Raw genomic sequence first — 19206 nt, 5'->3', positions numbered from 1 at the left:
AAGTATCGCAATACAGCGAGGAAATGCTGCCACAGAGACCAAACTTTTTAAATTTGTTTTAATTTACTTTTTATTATTACTAGGTATGTAGGTTGAGAAAATAGTAAATACTGTATATTTTTTTGTTATGTTTAGTTACATTAATAAAATAATAGTAATAAACTGTTATTACATTTATGTTTACCTACTAAGTTTTATAATTAGATTTATTTAGTGGCAGAAGTAGTTTGATATTAGAGTTGTTAGTTGTAATAAGTAATGTTCACTAAAATTGCCTCTAATAACATAAGTTCATTTCTGTTGTTTATTAGTTTGAATGTTTTAATCTACGTATTTATATGTGAACCTTAGACAAATGTTTTTCTATACACTAAATTATATTCAAATAATTTCCGACAGCATACCTACCTTTTAGCATATAGCAAAGTGGCGCCCGCATACCATTAAGTAATTTGATTGATTGAGGTCAACCAAATTTCAAATTTCGAACCCAAACAGACAACTTGAAATTAGAATGTCGTTAAAGGTCAAATTTTTAGTTTTAATATATTTTTTAATCTAGCTAAAAATACTAGTATAGGATTTTAATAAAATGCTTACAATTACTTTTACATCTATTTATTATTTATTAAAGAACGCAATGTAATACACGTTCAATGTATGTATGTGTTGTATTGCATGACAATTACGGTGAACAAAAAAGAAGAATGTATAAAATAAATGTTTCTATTTCAAAAAATCATTACCAGTTTTTTTGCACTGTAAGTTAATACCATTCTTCTATTCTCTATTCTCTATTCATATATCTAGGGTATAAAAATATTAAACTAAAATTGATATGCAAATAACGCTTCTAAATCTAATAATTCAATGTTTATAACGACTATCTCGAAATTATATTATATATATTAAAATATTGTTATATTTCAATTTTACCTCTAATTAAGGCAGGTAAAATTGATTTATAAATTATTGCACCTAATTGAGTCCGAGATCGTACACTAAAATAAATTGAATTATTAATATATTTTATAGATATGAAGCCGTAGTATGAACATAGTATGAAATATATATGGACAGTGGGCGGTGTTAGATGATATAGAAGGTCGGACAGTAAGCGACACAGCCTTCGGGGTCGCGAAAAATGATACTAGAGATCCTATGGATGGCTTCATACATTAGCATAACATACATCCAGCTCCTTTCACTTGATAGTATGCTACGAAAAGCTGTTACCAATCCTCCTTTTAATCCGGTTCGATCCCTTGGCGTTGCGTAGAGATGTGGGGTCACTCAGCATCTTCTCACCGCATTTACCATGGAGAGTGTTGAGTGAGTTGTTCGGATACATGCAGCTGAGTTTCATCATCGGACGTCGAGGCAGAATACGAAATTCCACCCACTGAAGTTTTTCCGAACCAATTCGACTTAGGGTCCTTCAAGTAAAGAGTGTACCAATTCTTAAAAAGCCGGCAACGCACGGCACCCTCTGGCATTGAGAGTGTCTATGGGCGGAGGTACCACTATAGACACTATAGAATAGAGGTACATTATAAAAAAAGCAATCTGAGGGCAAAAACCCAATTAGGGTTGTAGCACCAGTAGATTACTAAAATTATTTTATATACATCGCATAACACCATCCATCCTCCCATATCTGTACTATCACCTTCTAAATTAAAAGCAATACTTACAAGTCATTTATTAGATTACAACGCGTGCGCGCCTCGTACTTAGTGTTAAAAAATGTTAAAAGCTATTGCAATATTTTTTCTTGGTGAGTGAAAATTTTGTGATGTGCATATATATTTTTAAGTTTCCGTAACATAATATTCATTATTCTTATGAATATAATAAGAGTAGAAAAAATAAAGAAGATATTTTTTATCTCTCTAAAATGCTTGGCGGTCTTGGTAGTTCCATAAATGTATTATGAATTTGTTTTCAATCATTGATAATATGATTATCCTGATAGAATCGCTTTTATCGCTTTTTAATCACTTTGTGAAGAAATTATGAAATCAAACAATGAAAATGTAGTCCTCTCAATAGTCTTAAGAGGTTAAAACTTACAAAAAGACTCTTGGTTCGAAAATCTCTCATTTATTATATAATTTTTTGCTTAACATCTACTTACAGGGGTAACAGCCGCCCTACCCCAAGTTCCGTACGATTACTACCACGTGCTACACTTGCCCCACTCACCCCCATTATACCCAGTGTTTGACCGGCCTCCTCACACGGAATTCAGCTGTGCTGGACGCCCAAGAGGCTACTATGCTGACGTGCAAGCTGGATGTCAGGTATTTATAATTCTCATTGGTTACGGAATATTCACAGATTGTCTTTGATTGAAATTGAAGCTGAATAAATTGATTTTTTTCTAAAAATAGTCCTTTGTTAGATTAGTTTGGACACCTTACCTCAAATACATACACTTATCTTGTATTTTCTCACCTCTCACGATACTCCGGTGATATTAGAGACATTGGCTATGATTTAAAGGGAGAAAAAAGAGAGCGGTGATCTCTCCATGTTCACACTTATTAAACCCCTTTATATATACTCAAAATAAACTCAAAATAACTTTATTCATATAGGTAAACAAGTATACTTTTAAACGTCAACTGAAAAGATGTTAAATTGATTCAAAATTTTCATTTACTACCAGTTCACAAGTCAAGGGCGTGGAGCGGGCAAAAAGATATGGCAATAAACTCTCCGCCACTGTCTTTAATCGCCAAGTTTTGAGTCATACAAATGGTTTGAACTGGAGCAAATCAATCCCAAGGATTAGGATCATTTAAATATTCGTCAAATATAGAAAAGCTTTATTAATTTACGTTTAACGAAAGTTTTGAATTTATTCAGTAATAATTATCTAATTTCGCTTGGGAGTTGTTTACAAACGAATACAATTTTCATATAAGGAGTGGTTTATCTTCTGGATATATGACATGACATTACTGTGACAATAATTTGCCACGGCAGGCGCAGTCTAGTGCTGTATTTGATATTTTTGCAATTCTCGTACATTAAAGGAAAATTGTTGTCATAACGATAAATCCATGTTTTAGATCTCTTTTGGGATCTAAGATATCCTTGTTTGTCAAGAACAATCGTCGGAGGAGCTTACATATAAAGATAAATTACGCAACCCGCACACAGCGTAAATATTTTTGTGTTTATTTTAGCTGAATAAGGATTTTTTTTTATTTATGGCTCTGGCACGACATGTGCATTAGCCAGCGTCAAGTATAGGATTTTTACAATTCGTGCTTGTCTTTTTTAGAAATTCGACAGTGTCCTCTATGTACGGTTTAAGCACTCGCCCGGTACCGCACAACCCTCCCAAAGGCCGAGAACAAATTTAAATTAAATTAAAACTTGCCCTCGAACCGGGAATCGAACCCAGTACCCCTCACCTAGCTGCCACTTAATAAGACCGCTAGGCTATGAGGCCCCCGAATAAGGAATTATAGTGAGCTATTTATTACAGGCTTACCATTTCTGCTGGCGTCATCGTCTGGTCAATACTGACCTTTGTACGAATGGGACTCTTTTCAACGAACAGTTTCAGGTATTTATTTGTACAGTGCCCGTCACCGGGGCAAATGTTTTTGGTAATAGGGAATGGAATTAAATAATTGGTTAAATGCGTAATAAACGTAGTTAGTGCTACCTCCTGCTACCTCGAATCCATAAAATCGCACATTCGTCTTTAAAGACAAAATGCAAAGTTTTAGTATCCCAATTGGCTGAGTTGTGAATGTTGTTGCACTGTCTTTTGTTTATTATTTATTGTAGAGACAGAATGCTAATCTGTAAAGCAGACGTGTGAATGTATACGTCGTTATAATTCAGATATTCTATATCTTACTTATTATAAAAATATTTTTCAGGTGTGCGATCATTTCTACAATGTACGTTGTGGATCACCTTACGAAGACCTGTAGTTATTATTAAATTAAAATGTATTTATTTGTATGTAATGTAAGCGGTTCGATGTGTACTTAAAATACTCGTAATCGTTGGTAAACGTTTGCCAAATCGTTGGTTAGTTTATATATTTTTAATTAATATAATTAAATACAAAACGGTAACAATGTCTTTTAATTATATGTATATTAACAAAAATAAACTAAACACAATTGTCACACGCTCTACGCTCGCTTAGCTGCTACCAACGCTGCTCTGTTTTTGACAAAACGACACATTATTCCGTAAGTTCCTTGCCTCTAATACCATGTATCTAAGAAAAAATGGACAGTTAAATAAAAAACTGTTCAAAGTACATTATTTTATTAAAGAAAATATAGAATTACTACTATTTACATAGAAATAAATTCATAACAGAGTATATTATCATGAGTATTAAAATGGCAGTGATTACTTAACCAGAAGAAAGAAAAATATGTTTTTGAAACCGAATGTTATGGAACAATGAAATGTATCCTTATTATAAAGCCGCCATTTTGTTTATTTCATTGAACGTGTTCAAAAACGAGTTCAAATATCGTGAATAGTATATATAACAAGAAAAGCAATATTCACATTATTAACGCGGCTAAAACGACGGTGCGTGGCTAGTATTTATATAATAATTGAAAAATAGAATTGTAGATTTCATCGTGAACTACATTGAAGTAACTTCCAATTTCGTTAACATATGACCGGCGAAGAGCTAATTTATGAATGAATTAGTATAGCGATATAACATGTGATTTTATATAGATGCCTACATACCAACAAATTTTTTACAAATACACAATGTATTTAACATTAATAGTAACAATATTAGAAGACTATGAAAAATGTTTTACATAGAAATAATACTAGTTCAATCCAGTAAACATTTGTAGCTTACATGGTTCTCAACAAATACCTTTTTTTCCCTATTATCCATTCTAAGTTGAAGCTTGAGACGGAAATGTTTCACATATTCCAATAGATGGCGCTGTTTACAGTTTCTCAAATGGTTGCTAACGTGTCAACTTTCAAGTGATAGATATTTCATACGGTTATGGGGAATATAATTTTAGTTTAGCCTATATTATGTTTCTGAGTACCTAATAGTTTGTATTAGTGGATGTAGCAGACACAATATAGAAACTTCTCAACAAATTGATCATAGCTTACCGGGCTGGACAGTTTATTCCGCACACATAGAACGAGACGAGAACTCGTGACTAAAAATGTATAATTTTAAATTCAGAATAAATATTATTAATACATATTTCGATTCGGTCTAGTCTATCCATTTATTGTCTATTTATCATTTCCTCATGACTGCCAAACGCTTGGATAAAGCCACAGATTCAAAAAGTTCATGAGTTCAATTTATATTTTTAAATTCTTAATTCAAATCTCAATAGAAAAGTAAGGTAAAACATAGAACCATAGATAAATAACTACTAGATAGGACAACAGCTGAATCGGGCTCATAACCAATTTCATTCTTCTTGTTCACCAACTCTATCTCATCTAGGATTCTCTTCTCTTCTAGTGCTAATAGAGTGGCTTCGTCGATAGTTCTCATTAGACTGTAGTTGGAGTAGTTTCCTTCTGGAAGTCGAAGGTGTAAGCGTCCATTTGAAACAACATAGGCTGTGCGTCTGCTTAAGTTCTCTATCCGGTTCGCTGGAAAAAATATATACCTTTAAGACTAATTGTTGCTTAGATGAATTATTATTACTCGTTATTATTAAAAGGACTGTTTAAACTTTCACCTGTCAAACAAATTCTTTTGATAACGCTTATCAACCTTGGTTGCTCTTGTTAATTATTAAAAATATAACATCAAGCTGTACAGTAAATTACAATAACATATGTGCACTAACATAGTAAAGTTAGCCGTTTAGTTATTATATACCTTCCATAAATTTAATTCATAAAATGAAAGTACGAATTCCATATATATTTTCTTACCATCAGGTAGGTTTAGTGTCTTCATAGCTTCTTGCAGTATTGGCTCGTCTACAATCTTATTATATCTATCCACAAAGTCTATGTATGCATCCTTCTCGCTCTCACACGCGCCGCGGAAGTCGTCTGTGTCAATACTCCACACCATGAGACCACCGAGACCGTAGTCTATGGCCAATCTAGAAAAACCATAGTAATTGTAGTCTAGATTTAAAAAGAAATTAATTGCCTTTGATTAATATTATCGTAGTTATTAAGCAACAATTATGAAGATAACGAAGATTATTAAGGAAAAGGCTCAGTAAATAATAAATTTATCTGTAGCGCTACGACATTTTTTAGCTCTAGGCTTCAGATTTCTGTATCTTTTTCATGTCAATCTAATACGCAAGTGATTCCTGTGCCTGACACACGTCCACTTTTTGGGTCTAAGGCAAGCCGGTTTCCTCACAATATTTTGCTACACCGTTTGAGCGAATGGTAAATGCGTACATAGAAAGAAAGTCCATTGGTACACAGCCGGCGATCGATATCAGCCCTGCAATTCTGTAACTCACTTTTCGAACTCACACAGCGGCTGTGTGAGTTCGAAAAGTGAGTTACAGAATCGCAGGGCAGGGATGAGAGTAGCAAGCTCAAGTCACCAGGCCAACTTTTAAATTATACTTTTTATTATTATTATCAAGCCTTTATTGCTGACACCCAGTACAATATAATAACAATTATTTAAGTTAAAAAAAACGCTTAATTCTAATACATAAATAAAACTTAATCTAATACGTCACTTGACCCGTTTTAGGTAGTCAGCGTGTCCTTTTACACATAGGCCTCTTCCAGCTGTTTCCATTCTTTTCTGATATTATTATACTTACTTTACTTTAATAGCAATGGATCTTGCATTATCGTATGATATAACTCGTGCACCGTCCCGCAAGTACGGAGTTGCGGTCTGTTCGTGCCAGTGTTGGGTCCATGTCGCTGACTTATTTGTTACTTCGGTACAAATCTATAACATCAAAACAGAAAATAACATCGACGGTTGCCCACATTAGTTGACAAGACTTCTAGGAGTTTTGTTTTAAGTAATATTTTTAAATATTGGCCAGAACTAATTTTGTGTCAATATTCAGGCTTAGATTTAAGTTGTTAATTTTCACCTTTCATTCGGTACATTTCACTCGAAATGAAATGTCTGAACAAAAAATGAAACACGAGTGCCGAATGAATTCATTAGTGAACCGATCCAACAGTGTTGGATATTGGCATCCGTTATCTTTCATTCCCACTCCGAATGAACGAGAAATGAACGGTCTGAACACTGAGAGGACGTTCATTCGGATTCGGCCATTTTGTTTCGAGTCCTGTAGCCGACGGACATCACGTTGTCGACGAAGTTATAACTTTTTTTTCTGTGTGTTATTATATTGTTTTCATGCGGCAAAATGGTGTTCAAGTGGAACGATCAATATACATTACTTTTTTTTTTTAATAAATTTCTTCTTTCAATCCATGGTCGCACCCACCACCGTCGACGTTTTCTTTGCTTCTTTTTTGTCAACTCTTTGATTAAATGATCACAAATTAAACTAATTCCAAGACGTACGACTTCATTCGATGACATATTTAAAAGAAAGAACAATGAATGTTCATTTCTGTATCATTTCGTCTAAGCCGTGTGAACATAGAATGAAAAAAAATGAAGCATTCACTCGAGTGAACAATCATTCGAGTGAACCGTCTGATAACACCTTTAGTAATCTGGCATACTTTCGTAGCTTTGTGATTTGAATTTATGACACACGCACACACAGACGTATATTTATATTATATTTCACTAGAATAGATTTTCACCGTGCTTATAGAGGACAAATCTTTGTTTTTAATTTATTTTATTATTATCAATTACTTAAGATGTCATGTGGAACATGTTGTAATGGTTGCAGCTCCTTACAAACATTGTATAAAACAAATAACTTGGCGATTAAAAATAGTGGCGGAGAGTATATTGCCAGTTCTGCTCTTCCGTTCTACGCCCTTGATTTGAGAACTGGCAGTAAATGTAAAATTAGTTTTTAATATATTATATTTATTTTACGTTTGCAAGTGTACATTGTGTTATCTATATGAATAAATGATTTTGACTTTTCACTATTACATTTTATTTAGTTTCTTTTATTTTTCTATATATTCTGTTGCTTACATAAATAAATAGACTGTACATATATTTACCTCATTATAACCCATAAACCCAGCTTCCTTAGTTAATGGTCCGGGGAATCCCATACTCTTGACTGTTGTGACTCCGAACAGAATTTTCTTAACGCCAGGATTCTCCAGAATGAAGTTACGACCGTACATGGGAAGACCTAGTACCATCTTGTAAGGACTGACGCCATGAGCTAACATGTATTTGATGGTGAATTCCTGAAAAAATAATTTTATAAAAATGTCTACTGTACAAACATTACCTGTCCACATCGTATCCCTAACTTTCGTACTAACTACTAACTAACGTGAGACTGATCTAAAATTATTGTGATTTATGTGCACTTTTTATTTATCATGTATTCTTTTTTAGTTTAGTTTTTTTTTGTTCGTCTTTAGTTTTGTATTAATATGTATTATGTATTTTTGCACTACTTGCTTACCGTTTCTAATTTATTAAAAAAAAATTTAACAGCGGTTGCCTGGAAGACATCGCTCGAATGCGATAAAGCCGCCAGTTCATTTAATTATGTTAATGCAACGAAGTGTTAATAAATCTAATATATAAAATTCTCGTGTCGCGGTGTTTCCTTCGAAACGGCTCGACCGATTCTCATGAAATTTTGTGTGCATATTGGGTATGTCTGAGAATCAGACAACATCTATTTTTCATCCCCAATGTTAAGAGTAGTCCACTCCTAAATATTTTTATTTTTAGATATTTTTTCCTGTTTTTATTTTGTTATGATACAGCATTAAAAAATACATAACACCCTTAACTTTCACCCCTCTACGATCAACCCCTATTTTTTTATTATAAATGATATACATGGCAAAACGACGTTTGCCCGGTCAGCTAGTAAATAAATAAAAAGCTAGACTGACACTACTAGACAAGATACATACAAAATTATATCTGACCTGAAATCAGGCTAACACAAGTCGTCTCTGTATATCCATTTCTTACCACGCTTAACACGTCCTGATCGTTGGTCCCTCGTAACGGGGCATTGGCCCCAACAACACCGTCCCAGGTGCCGTGGTAATCGTAACACATCATATGCAAGAAGTCCAGATACCGACTCAACTTGGCGAGGTCATATGCTGATTCCATGGTCTCTTTGCCAGCTCCGAGCGCAGCCGTCAGTATGTAACCTCTAGACTCGAAGGCTTCTTTAAGTTCCTGAAAATTTTTATGATATGGTAAACACATTGTCGCACATTTAGTAGCAATATTCATTAAGAAATTAAGAACTACTCCAAGTTATAGTTATATATTCAAAAGATTTTTTTAAAAGTTTTTAGCATTTTTCTATACGAATACGACCCATTTTTCAAGCATTTACCACGTGGTAGATTATATCCCTAAATGCTCTTCGAAAAAAGAGATGCCAATATACGAAACGAAGCACACTTTAAGATGTTGTCATTGGAGAATCGTAGAAAATTATTCATATCGTTTGCATTTAAGATATTTAAGAATTAGATTTCTCCAACTGCACGTGTCAAGGCTGTACGTTTTGCTCACTCAGGCTTTCTTAGTTTCATAAGCGTGCCGATTTCCTAATTCGTCAGAGTTACGGCCCGAGAGTATAGCCAGACGTAGGCACTGTCTTCAACGGTTTCATTGCATTGTATAGAGTTAAATTAAAATCCTCTATTATTTAAAGCACCCCGATGACCCAGGAAACATACATCAACCTTTTGACTAAGTTTAAATTTCATGTACCCCCTAGATACCCCAGATATCCAGATTGAACATAGCATAAACGCTCTAAGTCTGGATATACATACTCGTAGTTGCTCCTCTTACATTTTGAAATTAATTTGCCTTTAGTTTTTATACTATTATTTTTTAGTTTAACTTTTCTATCTCTTGGGGATTGTTATTTTGTGCCTATCACATTAAATATTGTATTTTATTTTTATATAAGAATAACAATTACCTTGACTAATAACACATAGTTTGCTTTGTCTTCAGGTCTACCGTCACGCCTCGTCGGGTACTCCCAGTCCAAGTCTAGTCCGTCAAATTTGTATGTACTGAAATTAAAATAGTTTAAATAATCAATATGGAAAAAACACATTCTAAAACAACCTAATCAAGAAGCCTTCCCACCACGGTTGGTCGCCGCGGGAAGATCAGTCCACCACCCTCTAACAAAAAAACATAATATATATATATAGCATCGCTCAATACTAGGACTTTAAAAGTTAGAGGAGGCCTTTGCCAAGAGACACACCAAACTTCGAGATATACTGGAGTGAAAATATATTGAAGTTCAGATATATAAAACGACAGAGTTTCGGAATTTAAAGGCTATATTATTATTATTATTATAAATAATCAATATACGGTGAAAAGAAATCGCTCGACATAGAGATCGTGTAGACATCTCCACTTTCAGATCAAATAAGATTATATTCTAGTAGAAAGAATCATTCTAGAATATATAAAAGTCATTATTCAAAATGGATAAATAGAAAACTAAAATAAATTTAAAAAGTCTGGTCCCTGTGGCCTTCAATGGTAGGAATGCGAAACCTGTTGCGCGAGGAGAGCACCAGCTCTGGTGTCTCCGGTACGATTTACCAAGCCCAACTTAAATCTTAAAACTATACCTATACGCGACAAAACTTACTCCAAGAAAAGCAAGACGCTCTGCACAAACTTTGCCCTCGTTTCTGGGCTAGCCGCCATTATTGAATACTTCAGAGAACCTTCGTTCCATCCTCCAATAGCTAACGTCACTTTAAGATGCGGGTACCTCTCTTTCAACGCCACCATTCGTTTGTAACCCGCTTTGCCGTAGTCCTTTTCAAGATCTTGCCAAGGGTCTGAAAATATAATCTTGGATTTATAAAGAGGTTGATTAAGATAAATCTTAAAGGTATATGCAGATTATATCTGATATACCTTTTCCATAGACAATGCTATGACATGTAGAATACTTATATTAATAGCTGTGCGAGGTGTCTTTGCGTTAACTCAATTGCTTGTGGACATAATACTTTAAATTAAGTTCTTTTTTTTAACCTGATGTTAAGTGATGGACCGCCCATGGATACTCACAATGCCAGAAGGCTCGCAAGTGCGTTGCGGCCTTTCAAGAATTGGTACGCTCTTTTCTTGAAGGACCCAAAGTCAAATTGGTTCGGAAATACTTCAGTGGGCAGCTGGTTATATGTAATACATAGTGGTGGTGCGCGGCAAAAACTGCCTTAAGAAACGCTCAGTTGTGGAGCGACGGACGTCGAGGTGATACGGATGGTATTTTGGATTCTGCCTTGACGTCCGATACTAAAACTCAACTTACAATAATTTGTACTTTATGATATATATTTAATAGACTAGTACAGTCGAATTAAAATTAAATGATTAAAATAGTTATTGATAATTTTTAAAAGAGTAAGTATAGAGTTTCTTGCCCATTCTTCTCCATATGAAACTACCTTTTGGAAGAGGCAGCGAGAGTTGTTTTTTAATACTTTTATGTTGTAATTTTGTTTTCAAAAGTGCCTTTTTAATAGGCCTAATTGAAAGTAAATGTTTTGACTTTTTTATATTATATATCATAGTCGTCTATAACGTCTGTAAATGAACACTCACAATAATTTGGCAAGATAAGTCTGTTTCACCAAGTAAACAAATTATTCGACTGTATAAGATTACACTGCTTTTTGCGCAGTGAATTCTAATGTCCCCTACACTAATAATAAAGTGTTTTATTCTTTTGTTTAAGCGAAATAAGTCTTAACATTTACGGAATATTTCAAATTTCTTTAACATTACATAACTACTATGTACTTATGTTATAAAAAATAACATTTATAATAAATATATAGTCTCTTACATACTTAAACATAAATGTTATTGGTGCGTATCGCATCTCTTAGGCAACGTGTATTTTCAAATATATCATGTTCAATGTAACTTTTACTGACGTTCTTGCAACTGCAAAACTGGATAAGTTTTATAAAACTAACGTCAATTCACTTACCCAAGCTCTTAATGCTATGGCCATGTTCGTCCAGACCAGCGAATGAATATACTAGGTGAGTGCAGAGAGAAGGCTCCAGGTCGCTCTGCTCGAACTTGCCTGCACCAGTTCTGTATGCTGCCCAACTGGCTACGTAACACACCACTACTTTGCCATGCATAGGTCCTGGAAAGAAAAAAAAAGTGCGTGAGTACAAAGTAAGAAGTTAAACTTCTTTGTAAATTAATTATTACTAAGTTAAAAGCCCCAATAGATGATCATGTACCAGTATATGATCACTCCATGTATTTTTATATCTATATTCACACTGTTTACACACTGTAAACGTAAATGATAATATAAATAAATAAAAAATCTGCGTTTACTGCGACAGAATTGCTATCAAAAGTTCTATTCTGTAACGTGTGGCTTTATGCTACGTTCGCCCTTTCTCACTCTCTCTCAATCGCTCTCTCCCTCTTCTTCGACAAAAACGCTGTACATCTTCGTGACGCTAATATTGCATTTCATCGTCATGCGCCTAAAGAAGTTTCACTTCAAAATAGTGAACCAAAATAACCACCGTCTACCCAGGCCGTCATTTTCTCTTCTAATAAGTCCTTCTGTATATGACACACGCCATCAATTTTAGGTCTAAGGCCTGGCCAGATTCCAGCTTCTCACGATGTTTACAAGGTCCGTAATTTGTTTGTCAATCAACTGCATATCACATGATATGGACAACATACATGACAAACATGATATGGACGATGCCTGCACGATATTGTCTGTATATATATTTTATACGTGAAAGTATATTGTCTCGGCGAAAAATGTCACGGTCCGTTATTTCTGTCATTTTAAGCATTGTGCTATTAGTCCAGTCAGTCAAGACAATTAATTCATTATAATTCCAAAAGTTTTCAAATTTTGATGTAAGGTCGGGAGTGGTATTATAACAAACTATAAAATTTTGCAACCTGCTCTGCGGTCCGGAATATTGTTAAAAATAAGTTTTGGTCGTGAAAAAAATTCCAAAAGTTCTGCAAACTTGGGGAAGTTATCGATATAATATTTCATATCACGTATAAAATTTGCAACCAACCTAAGTGTACGGAACATTTTTTGTTATTAAAAATTAATGTTTTTCTTTATTAAACTGAAGGAAAACGTTCCAAAAGTTCTGCAAATTTGACAGATATATCGAAAATAAAATAAATAACAAAAAATGTTCCGTACACTTAGGTTGGTTGCAAATTTTATACGTGATATGAAATATTATATCGAAAACTTCCCCAAGTTTGCAGAACTTTTGGAATTTTTTTCACGACCATACAGCAAAAATTAATTTAATTGCAATTTTAACAATGTTCCGGACTGCAGACAAGGTTGCAAAATGAGATTTATTGTCGTCCCAATGTACCATTCACTTGACCGAAGTTTGAAAACTTTTGGAATTATTATCAAATTTTCGATTTCGAATGTCTATAATGACTGGTCTATATGTAATATATGATTTGTAATGATATTGGTTTCTTCGTAATAATTGTTGAATGTGGACGTCAAAAATGCATTTAATTCAATAAGGGACACTTTGTTGATAAAGGCTTCTGAAAACATTCCAGAAATATATAACTATCTTTTACAGAGCCATCAAAATTAACATGCAAGAACTCTCTTCAGATGCTGGTTGTCAACAAGACGGGTTGGGCCAGTTGTTTTATTCTCGCAATAAATTCTTGCATATAAAACTTAAAATCTAATTTTAACGTTTGATATCTTGCCGATGGTACTCTAGGTGGTAACGCAGATTTGTACTATCAGATCTATTTACGATTATATCAGATTTTAGTTCAATAGGTGAGAATTTAGACACGAACAAGTATTGCAATACAGCGAGGAAATGCAACCATCATTACACTACACTGTCACAGGGAATAAACTTTTTCAAATTCGTTGTAATTTTCTTTTATTAAATTTACAATTATTTTTATTATAACATAAGGTTAAGAAAATATACTTACTAACTGTAAAAGTTATTCACTAACACATGAGATAATTAGATATTTTTGTATTAGGAAATAAGCTAAGGCTTAAAATAAATAAAAAATAAAGGTTAAGAAAATAGTAAATACTGTATATTATGATTACTAATAAACATACCATTAAATATTGTAATTGCGCGTCAAAACAGGCCATGTTTTGCTGCAATTGATGGCTGCAACACTGTGGCCGGCAACATTGCAAACAATAGCAGCCACACTATTTAATATTGCAGTAATGTCCCAGCCATATAGCCAAACATGTTTTGTATAGCCACATATGGCCGATATTGCCCCGATGGATGGCCGAACGATCGCTAGGCTATCGAATTCAACTGCAATATTGCACAGACAGTTCTATTGTTGTTTCAGTCACTCTCTTTGTTATGGCACAGTGTATCCTTTTCTACGCGACATGACGTTTGCTATGAGTGAAGTGTGCCTGTCGCTATATTCTGTGTTTTGCGATCAGCTGTATTTGACGTTAAGGTGGGAACTGACCAACGTTACGATGTGTAATGTAACATGTAATGTAATGTTACACAGCGAGCATTCGTGCAGTCAGTACGTCGTGTTGCGGGGAAACACAACGTAACACGACGTACTGACTGCACGAATGCTCGCTGTGTAACAGTACATTAAGGTGGGAACTGACCAACGTTACGACGTGTAATGTAACATGTAATGTAATGTTACATGTTACATTACACCTCGTAACGTTGGTCAGTTCCCACCTTTAGATTACTACGTAAAAATTACTGCATTTAACATTCTAGTTCTTGAATAATTTATAATAATAATAATATAGCCTTTAAATTCCGAAACTCTGTCGTTTTATATATCTGAACTTTAAACTTCCGTGGTGGGAAGGCTGAATAATTTATTATCAAGACTTATTTCTAGACTCAAATTGTCTACAGTTTCACGCCTATTTAAGTAAGGTCGAATCCACAATCTCTTCTTTTTTTTCTTCTTTCTTTTTTAAAACAATATAAGCTGCTGGGACAAGTGTGATTTCGTCAGCCATTGTTGCCGGTTTGTGTAGCCCGTTTAGGAGTCTGCATCATGGGCCATACTATTGCAGACATATTGCAACACATTGCCCAGCCATAGATTGTTCGGCCATCAGCTGCATTAAAATATTTTTCTAATGGCCGGACAATTAGTTGCCAACAGTGTAGCCATCAATTGCAGCAAAACATGGCCCGTTTAGACGCGCCATAACGAATATATTTAGAAAATACTGGCCCGATATCTATAATTTTACACCAATAGATTATATATATTATTTTTAAAATATTTAAACAACTTCAACCGTACAAAGCCGAGATAGGCCGCTAGTTATAAATAAAAAGGTAAAATTTAATCACTAAGCTATGACACGTTCTATAAAGTCAGTGAAAACAAAACGACATAATTGTTTAACCGTTACAAGCGTCATCCAATTGTCTGAATCAAGAAACCGTATAATTTTTAAATAATTACCTTCACAAAAAATATTCTAGAAATATATTTTTAGTAATATTATTTTACACATAGTAAATTCGATAACGTATAATTAGCATATAAACATTTATGATACTATAAAAATTTGCTAATTTATTTCAACATAGAAATATACAGTATTTACAAATTTCATACCGTACATAGTAATAATAATAATAAAAAATGGATTAATAGAAAAAGAAAACAAATTGAAATAGTTTGGTCCCTGTGGCAGTGTACCTTTAATGCTGGTAGCATTTCCTCGTTGTAGTGATTATTTGTGTAGTAGAAACATGTATAATCTATAAAGTATAATAAAAAAAAATTGTTTTTCATTAACAAAAACATACTAGTTTCGTGTGTCTACTGGCTGAACTAAATATTTGCCATTAAAATTTAAGTCATCCTCCTTTCTTCATCTCCTACTTTATTAATGTCCCACGAAACATCGTACATTAAGTTACATTATATTTTACAAAAAACTCTTTGTGCTAGCGAAATTTTACTCATTTAATATTTTCCTTAATTTAAGGCGTACAGGCTCATGCGCGTTGAACTCGTTTATACTACCGTAGGACGTATAGATGTGTAAATCGAATAGCTATCGTAATTATACATTTGCGTAAACAAACAAACAAAAAACAGAAGTCTGGAAAGTGTTAGAAGTATTTTGTGCGTATTTACTAAACGGAGGCCCAAATAGAATACGTGTACTATAAAATTTGTTTGGACAGTCGACACTTTTGACGTACACGAACACTGTCCTTAATTTGCGCCTGTGGTTTAAGTGCTCATGTAATTTGTACAAAGTGACCTTTATGTATAAATTAAAGTTCAGTTTATACTGATAAATGACCATTTCGTGTACCGTGTTTCGAATCTCAATTTAACATAAAGTCGAGGCTAAAATAAATTTGCTATATAATTAATAATTATGTTAGTAAAGCAATTTCTTAACGAAAATGCTTAATTTACACAAAAATTAACAGCACATAACGTTCTTTATTTCTAAGCACATATAAACAATAGCGTTAAATAGTTATCGTAATATGTAGGAGGCCTGGCTATAATAGTATCAAACACTAAGAAACACCAAGTCACAGCCGTCTTTATAAAATTTGAATAATATAATATAAAGCTTGGAACTAGTTTAGTTTAATTTTCCATTTAACAATTTGAATTATTATCATTACTATATAGAATTTAAAGCATATTGTCAATACCGTATATTTATTGGAAATAAAATTATACAAATTCTAAAAATTCTTTGATAAATTTGTATTAAAATATCCGAAAATGTTAAATGCAGTTTGATTCTTTATAATTAAAGTATGTCACAATACAAAAGTTCTCATCACGTGACCAGAATTTTGATCGTCTTGTTCACCTTGAAATGGCTGGATGTCCATCTTATTAATATTTAATTTGCTATGAAAATATAACGAAGACACCATTAGTGTATGTTAAATACTTGATTTAATAAATTTCATATCCGTATAGGAACTGAAGCATATTGTTCGCATTCGCTGTAAGTATTTTTAAACTTAAACATTTTTCCAACAATCAATTATGGCGCTGTGCATATGAGATCATTTAAAAGGTCAGGTAGTTTTCTTTTTTCATTTATTGTTTTGATCACCTGCCTTTACTTACTGTAAACAATGTAAGGGCAATTTTAACTAACAAATATGTATTTTTACTGTGGGAAACTTTGTACTTTACCAAATAAATTAGCAAGGTTAATGGATAATCTTTACTTCCTGCTGTTATAAGTTTAGCCTAGCTTTTGAAGTAATACTTTTGGCGCGTTAGGGAAAAATTATGAGAGTAAATTTTTACACACCGTCACAAAAAACCGACACCCTGAAGTTAGGTATAGTCAACATTTGAGTTTTTTCTATTGTTAGTGTCGTTGTGTCGTTTTTTCTACAAACGTAAAATCAAATTTCAAAAGATTTTTGCGAACTAGATAGACCTCCAACCGGAAATTCACCCACTTATTTGATTGCCCTACTAGTATGGATTATATTTATATCACAATTTAAAAAAGTTTAGTAGTTATCGCAACTCAAGGTGCTAGCCTTGGATATTGCAAGAAATGCCGAAGTTCAATGAGAAAAATGGTTTGACAGTTCTTTGCACTAATAATAATAATAATATTTGTTTTATAATTTGAGTTTACTTATGTGATCCTATATATGTTATGTGTCCATTCAAACCTTAAATTTATGTTTAGTGTACTATATCCAAAGCGCGGTAAGTTACTATAATAAAGAAATAATAATTACTAGTATTGCACAGTTTTGTTGGAAATCAATGTCTCAAATGCAAATATTACGATTGACGAAATGTCATGTCATGTAAATAAACATACATTGGATTAAAGTATTTATTTGAATTATTTATCTACAGAAAGACGTTTGATTACTCAGTGGTGATCAGTGCGACAGTATTGTAATAAATCCCAATTTAAAACCACGTAATTAGATTTAAAATGACTTTTCCAAATATAAGTAAAAACAATAAGTCTCTAAGCTTCAATGCACGCAAAACATCTAATACGTTATCGTTATATTATGGTAATTAAATGCATTCTTGTACGATAAAGTGATATTATTAGTTTTTTTCCAATTAGTCAAGAATGTTATTTATAGTATATATTTATTAGACTTTTCAAAGGCGGAAATAACAGTTACCTAGATAGGTATCATTCCAAAGAATTATTATGTAAATATGTTAAACGCATTCTCTAATGCATGCATATAATGTGTATTGGTTACATAGATAAAACCAAAACAGATTTCTTGAGGTAAGTTCGGACAATTGTAAGACTTTGATAAAAATAATGTCATGCTAATTTATTTAGGAAATATCATTTATTCGATGATTGAAAGTCCTTAGAGAATAATTCATGAACATTTAAGAACACGCCCGTCCAAGAAACTTGCATATCATTTTCAAGCTTTACTTAGGTTAAAACAACAAATAAAGATTTACGATTCGAGAATTCAAAGTAATATCAATACAATGTTGCTAATCATAAGTTCTGGTTATGGTATGACCGCAGAATTTCTTTGTGTGATACTCTATTCATTTTTTGTCAATTAAAAATCAATTTTCGAGTCACGAACGATCTAGGTATATTTCTTATTCAATTTTACCAATTGTGTTGTGAAAATAAGTAGTTGTTACATGATATTTGTATGGACAAGACATAAGCTATGTTACAAAACTTGCAAAACACGGTTTTGGCAAGGCAAGTTATAACTTATAACCGACCTTCAGTCATCCACAAACAACGACTGGACGGTACTTTCTCTTTGAGACCTAAGTAATACATGTAAGCTATTGAATAAAAACTCCTTTCACTTACCTCCCAAGGTCTGGCCATCTAACACCGCTGCCATAATTGTCACAATAAAAAAAGAAAACCACACATTTCCCACCATTTTGTAAATTCAATTTAAATTATACGTCGACGCGGCTCTGACATTCTCGCCGACTGCTATTTGGCATCACGCGTTGCGGTTACCGTTTTCCACTCGTTATTCAAAATTCAACCTAATACC

General features: G+C 33.3%; 2 protein-coding genes across 2 annotated transcripts; one reads left to right on the top strand and one right to left on the bottom strand.

Moving 5' to 3' along the window:
- Positions 1-1699: 1699 nt before the first annotated feature.
- LOC125055540 (U-scoloptoxin(01)-Cw1a-like) lies at positions 1700-3974 on the top strand. The gene is made up of 4 exons (XM_047658003.1): positions 1700-1777; positions 2140-2303; positions 3500-3580; positions 3903-3974. Exons 1-4 carry the CDS (start codon positions 1747-1749, stop codon positions 3954-3956), a joined length of 330 nt encoding a protein of 109 aa, XP_047513959.1. The 5' UTR covers positions 1700-1746; the 3' UTR covers positions 3957-3974.
- Positions 3975-4285: 311 nt separating this feature from the next.
- LOC125055158 (probable chitinase 2) lies at positions 4286-19155 on the bottom strand. The gene is made up of 9 exons (XM_047657430.1): positions 19011-19155; positions 12132-12296; positions 10773-10968; positions 10077-10173; positions 9098-9313; positions 8155-8349; positions 6798-6931; positions 5929-6104; positions 4286-5640 (listed from the first exon to the last, which is right to left on the bottom strand). The coding sequence occupies exons 1-9, from the start codon at positions 19084-19086 to the stop codon at positions 5369-5371; spliced, it is 1527 nt and encodes a 508-aa protein (XP_047513386.1). The 5' UTR covers positions 19087-19155; the 3' UTR covers positions 4286-5368.
- Positions 19156-19206: the final 51 nt, after the last annotated feature.

The sequence above is a fragment of the Pieris napi genome, chromosome 13 (assembly GCF_905475465.1).
Source record: "Pieris napi chromosome 13, ilPieNapi1.2, whole genome shotgun sequence".
NCBI classification, from domain to species: Eukaryota; Metazoa; Arthropoda; class Insecta; order Lepidoptera; family Pieridae; genus Pieris; species Pieris napi.
This window is presented reverse-complemented; position numbering and strand designations above follow the sequence as displayed.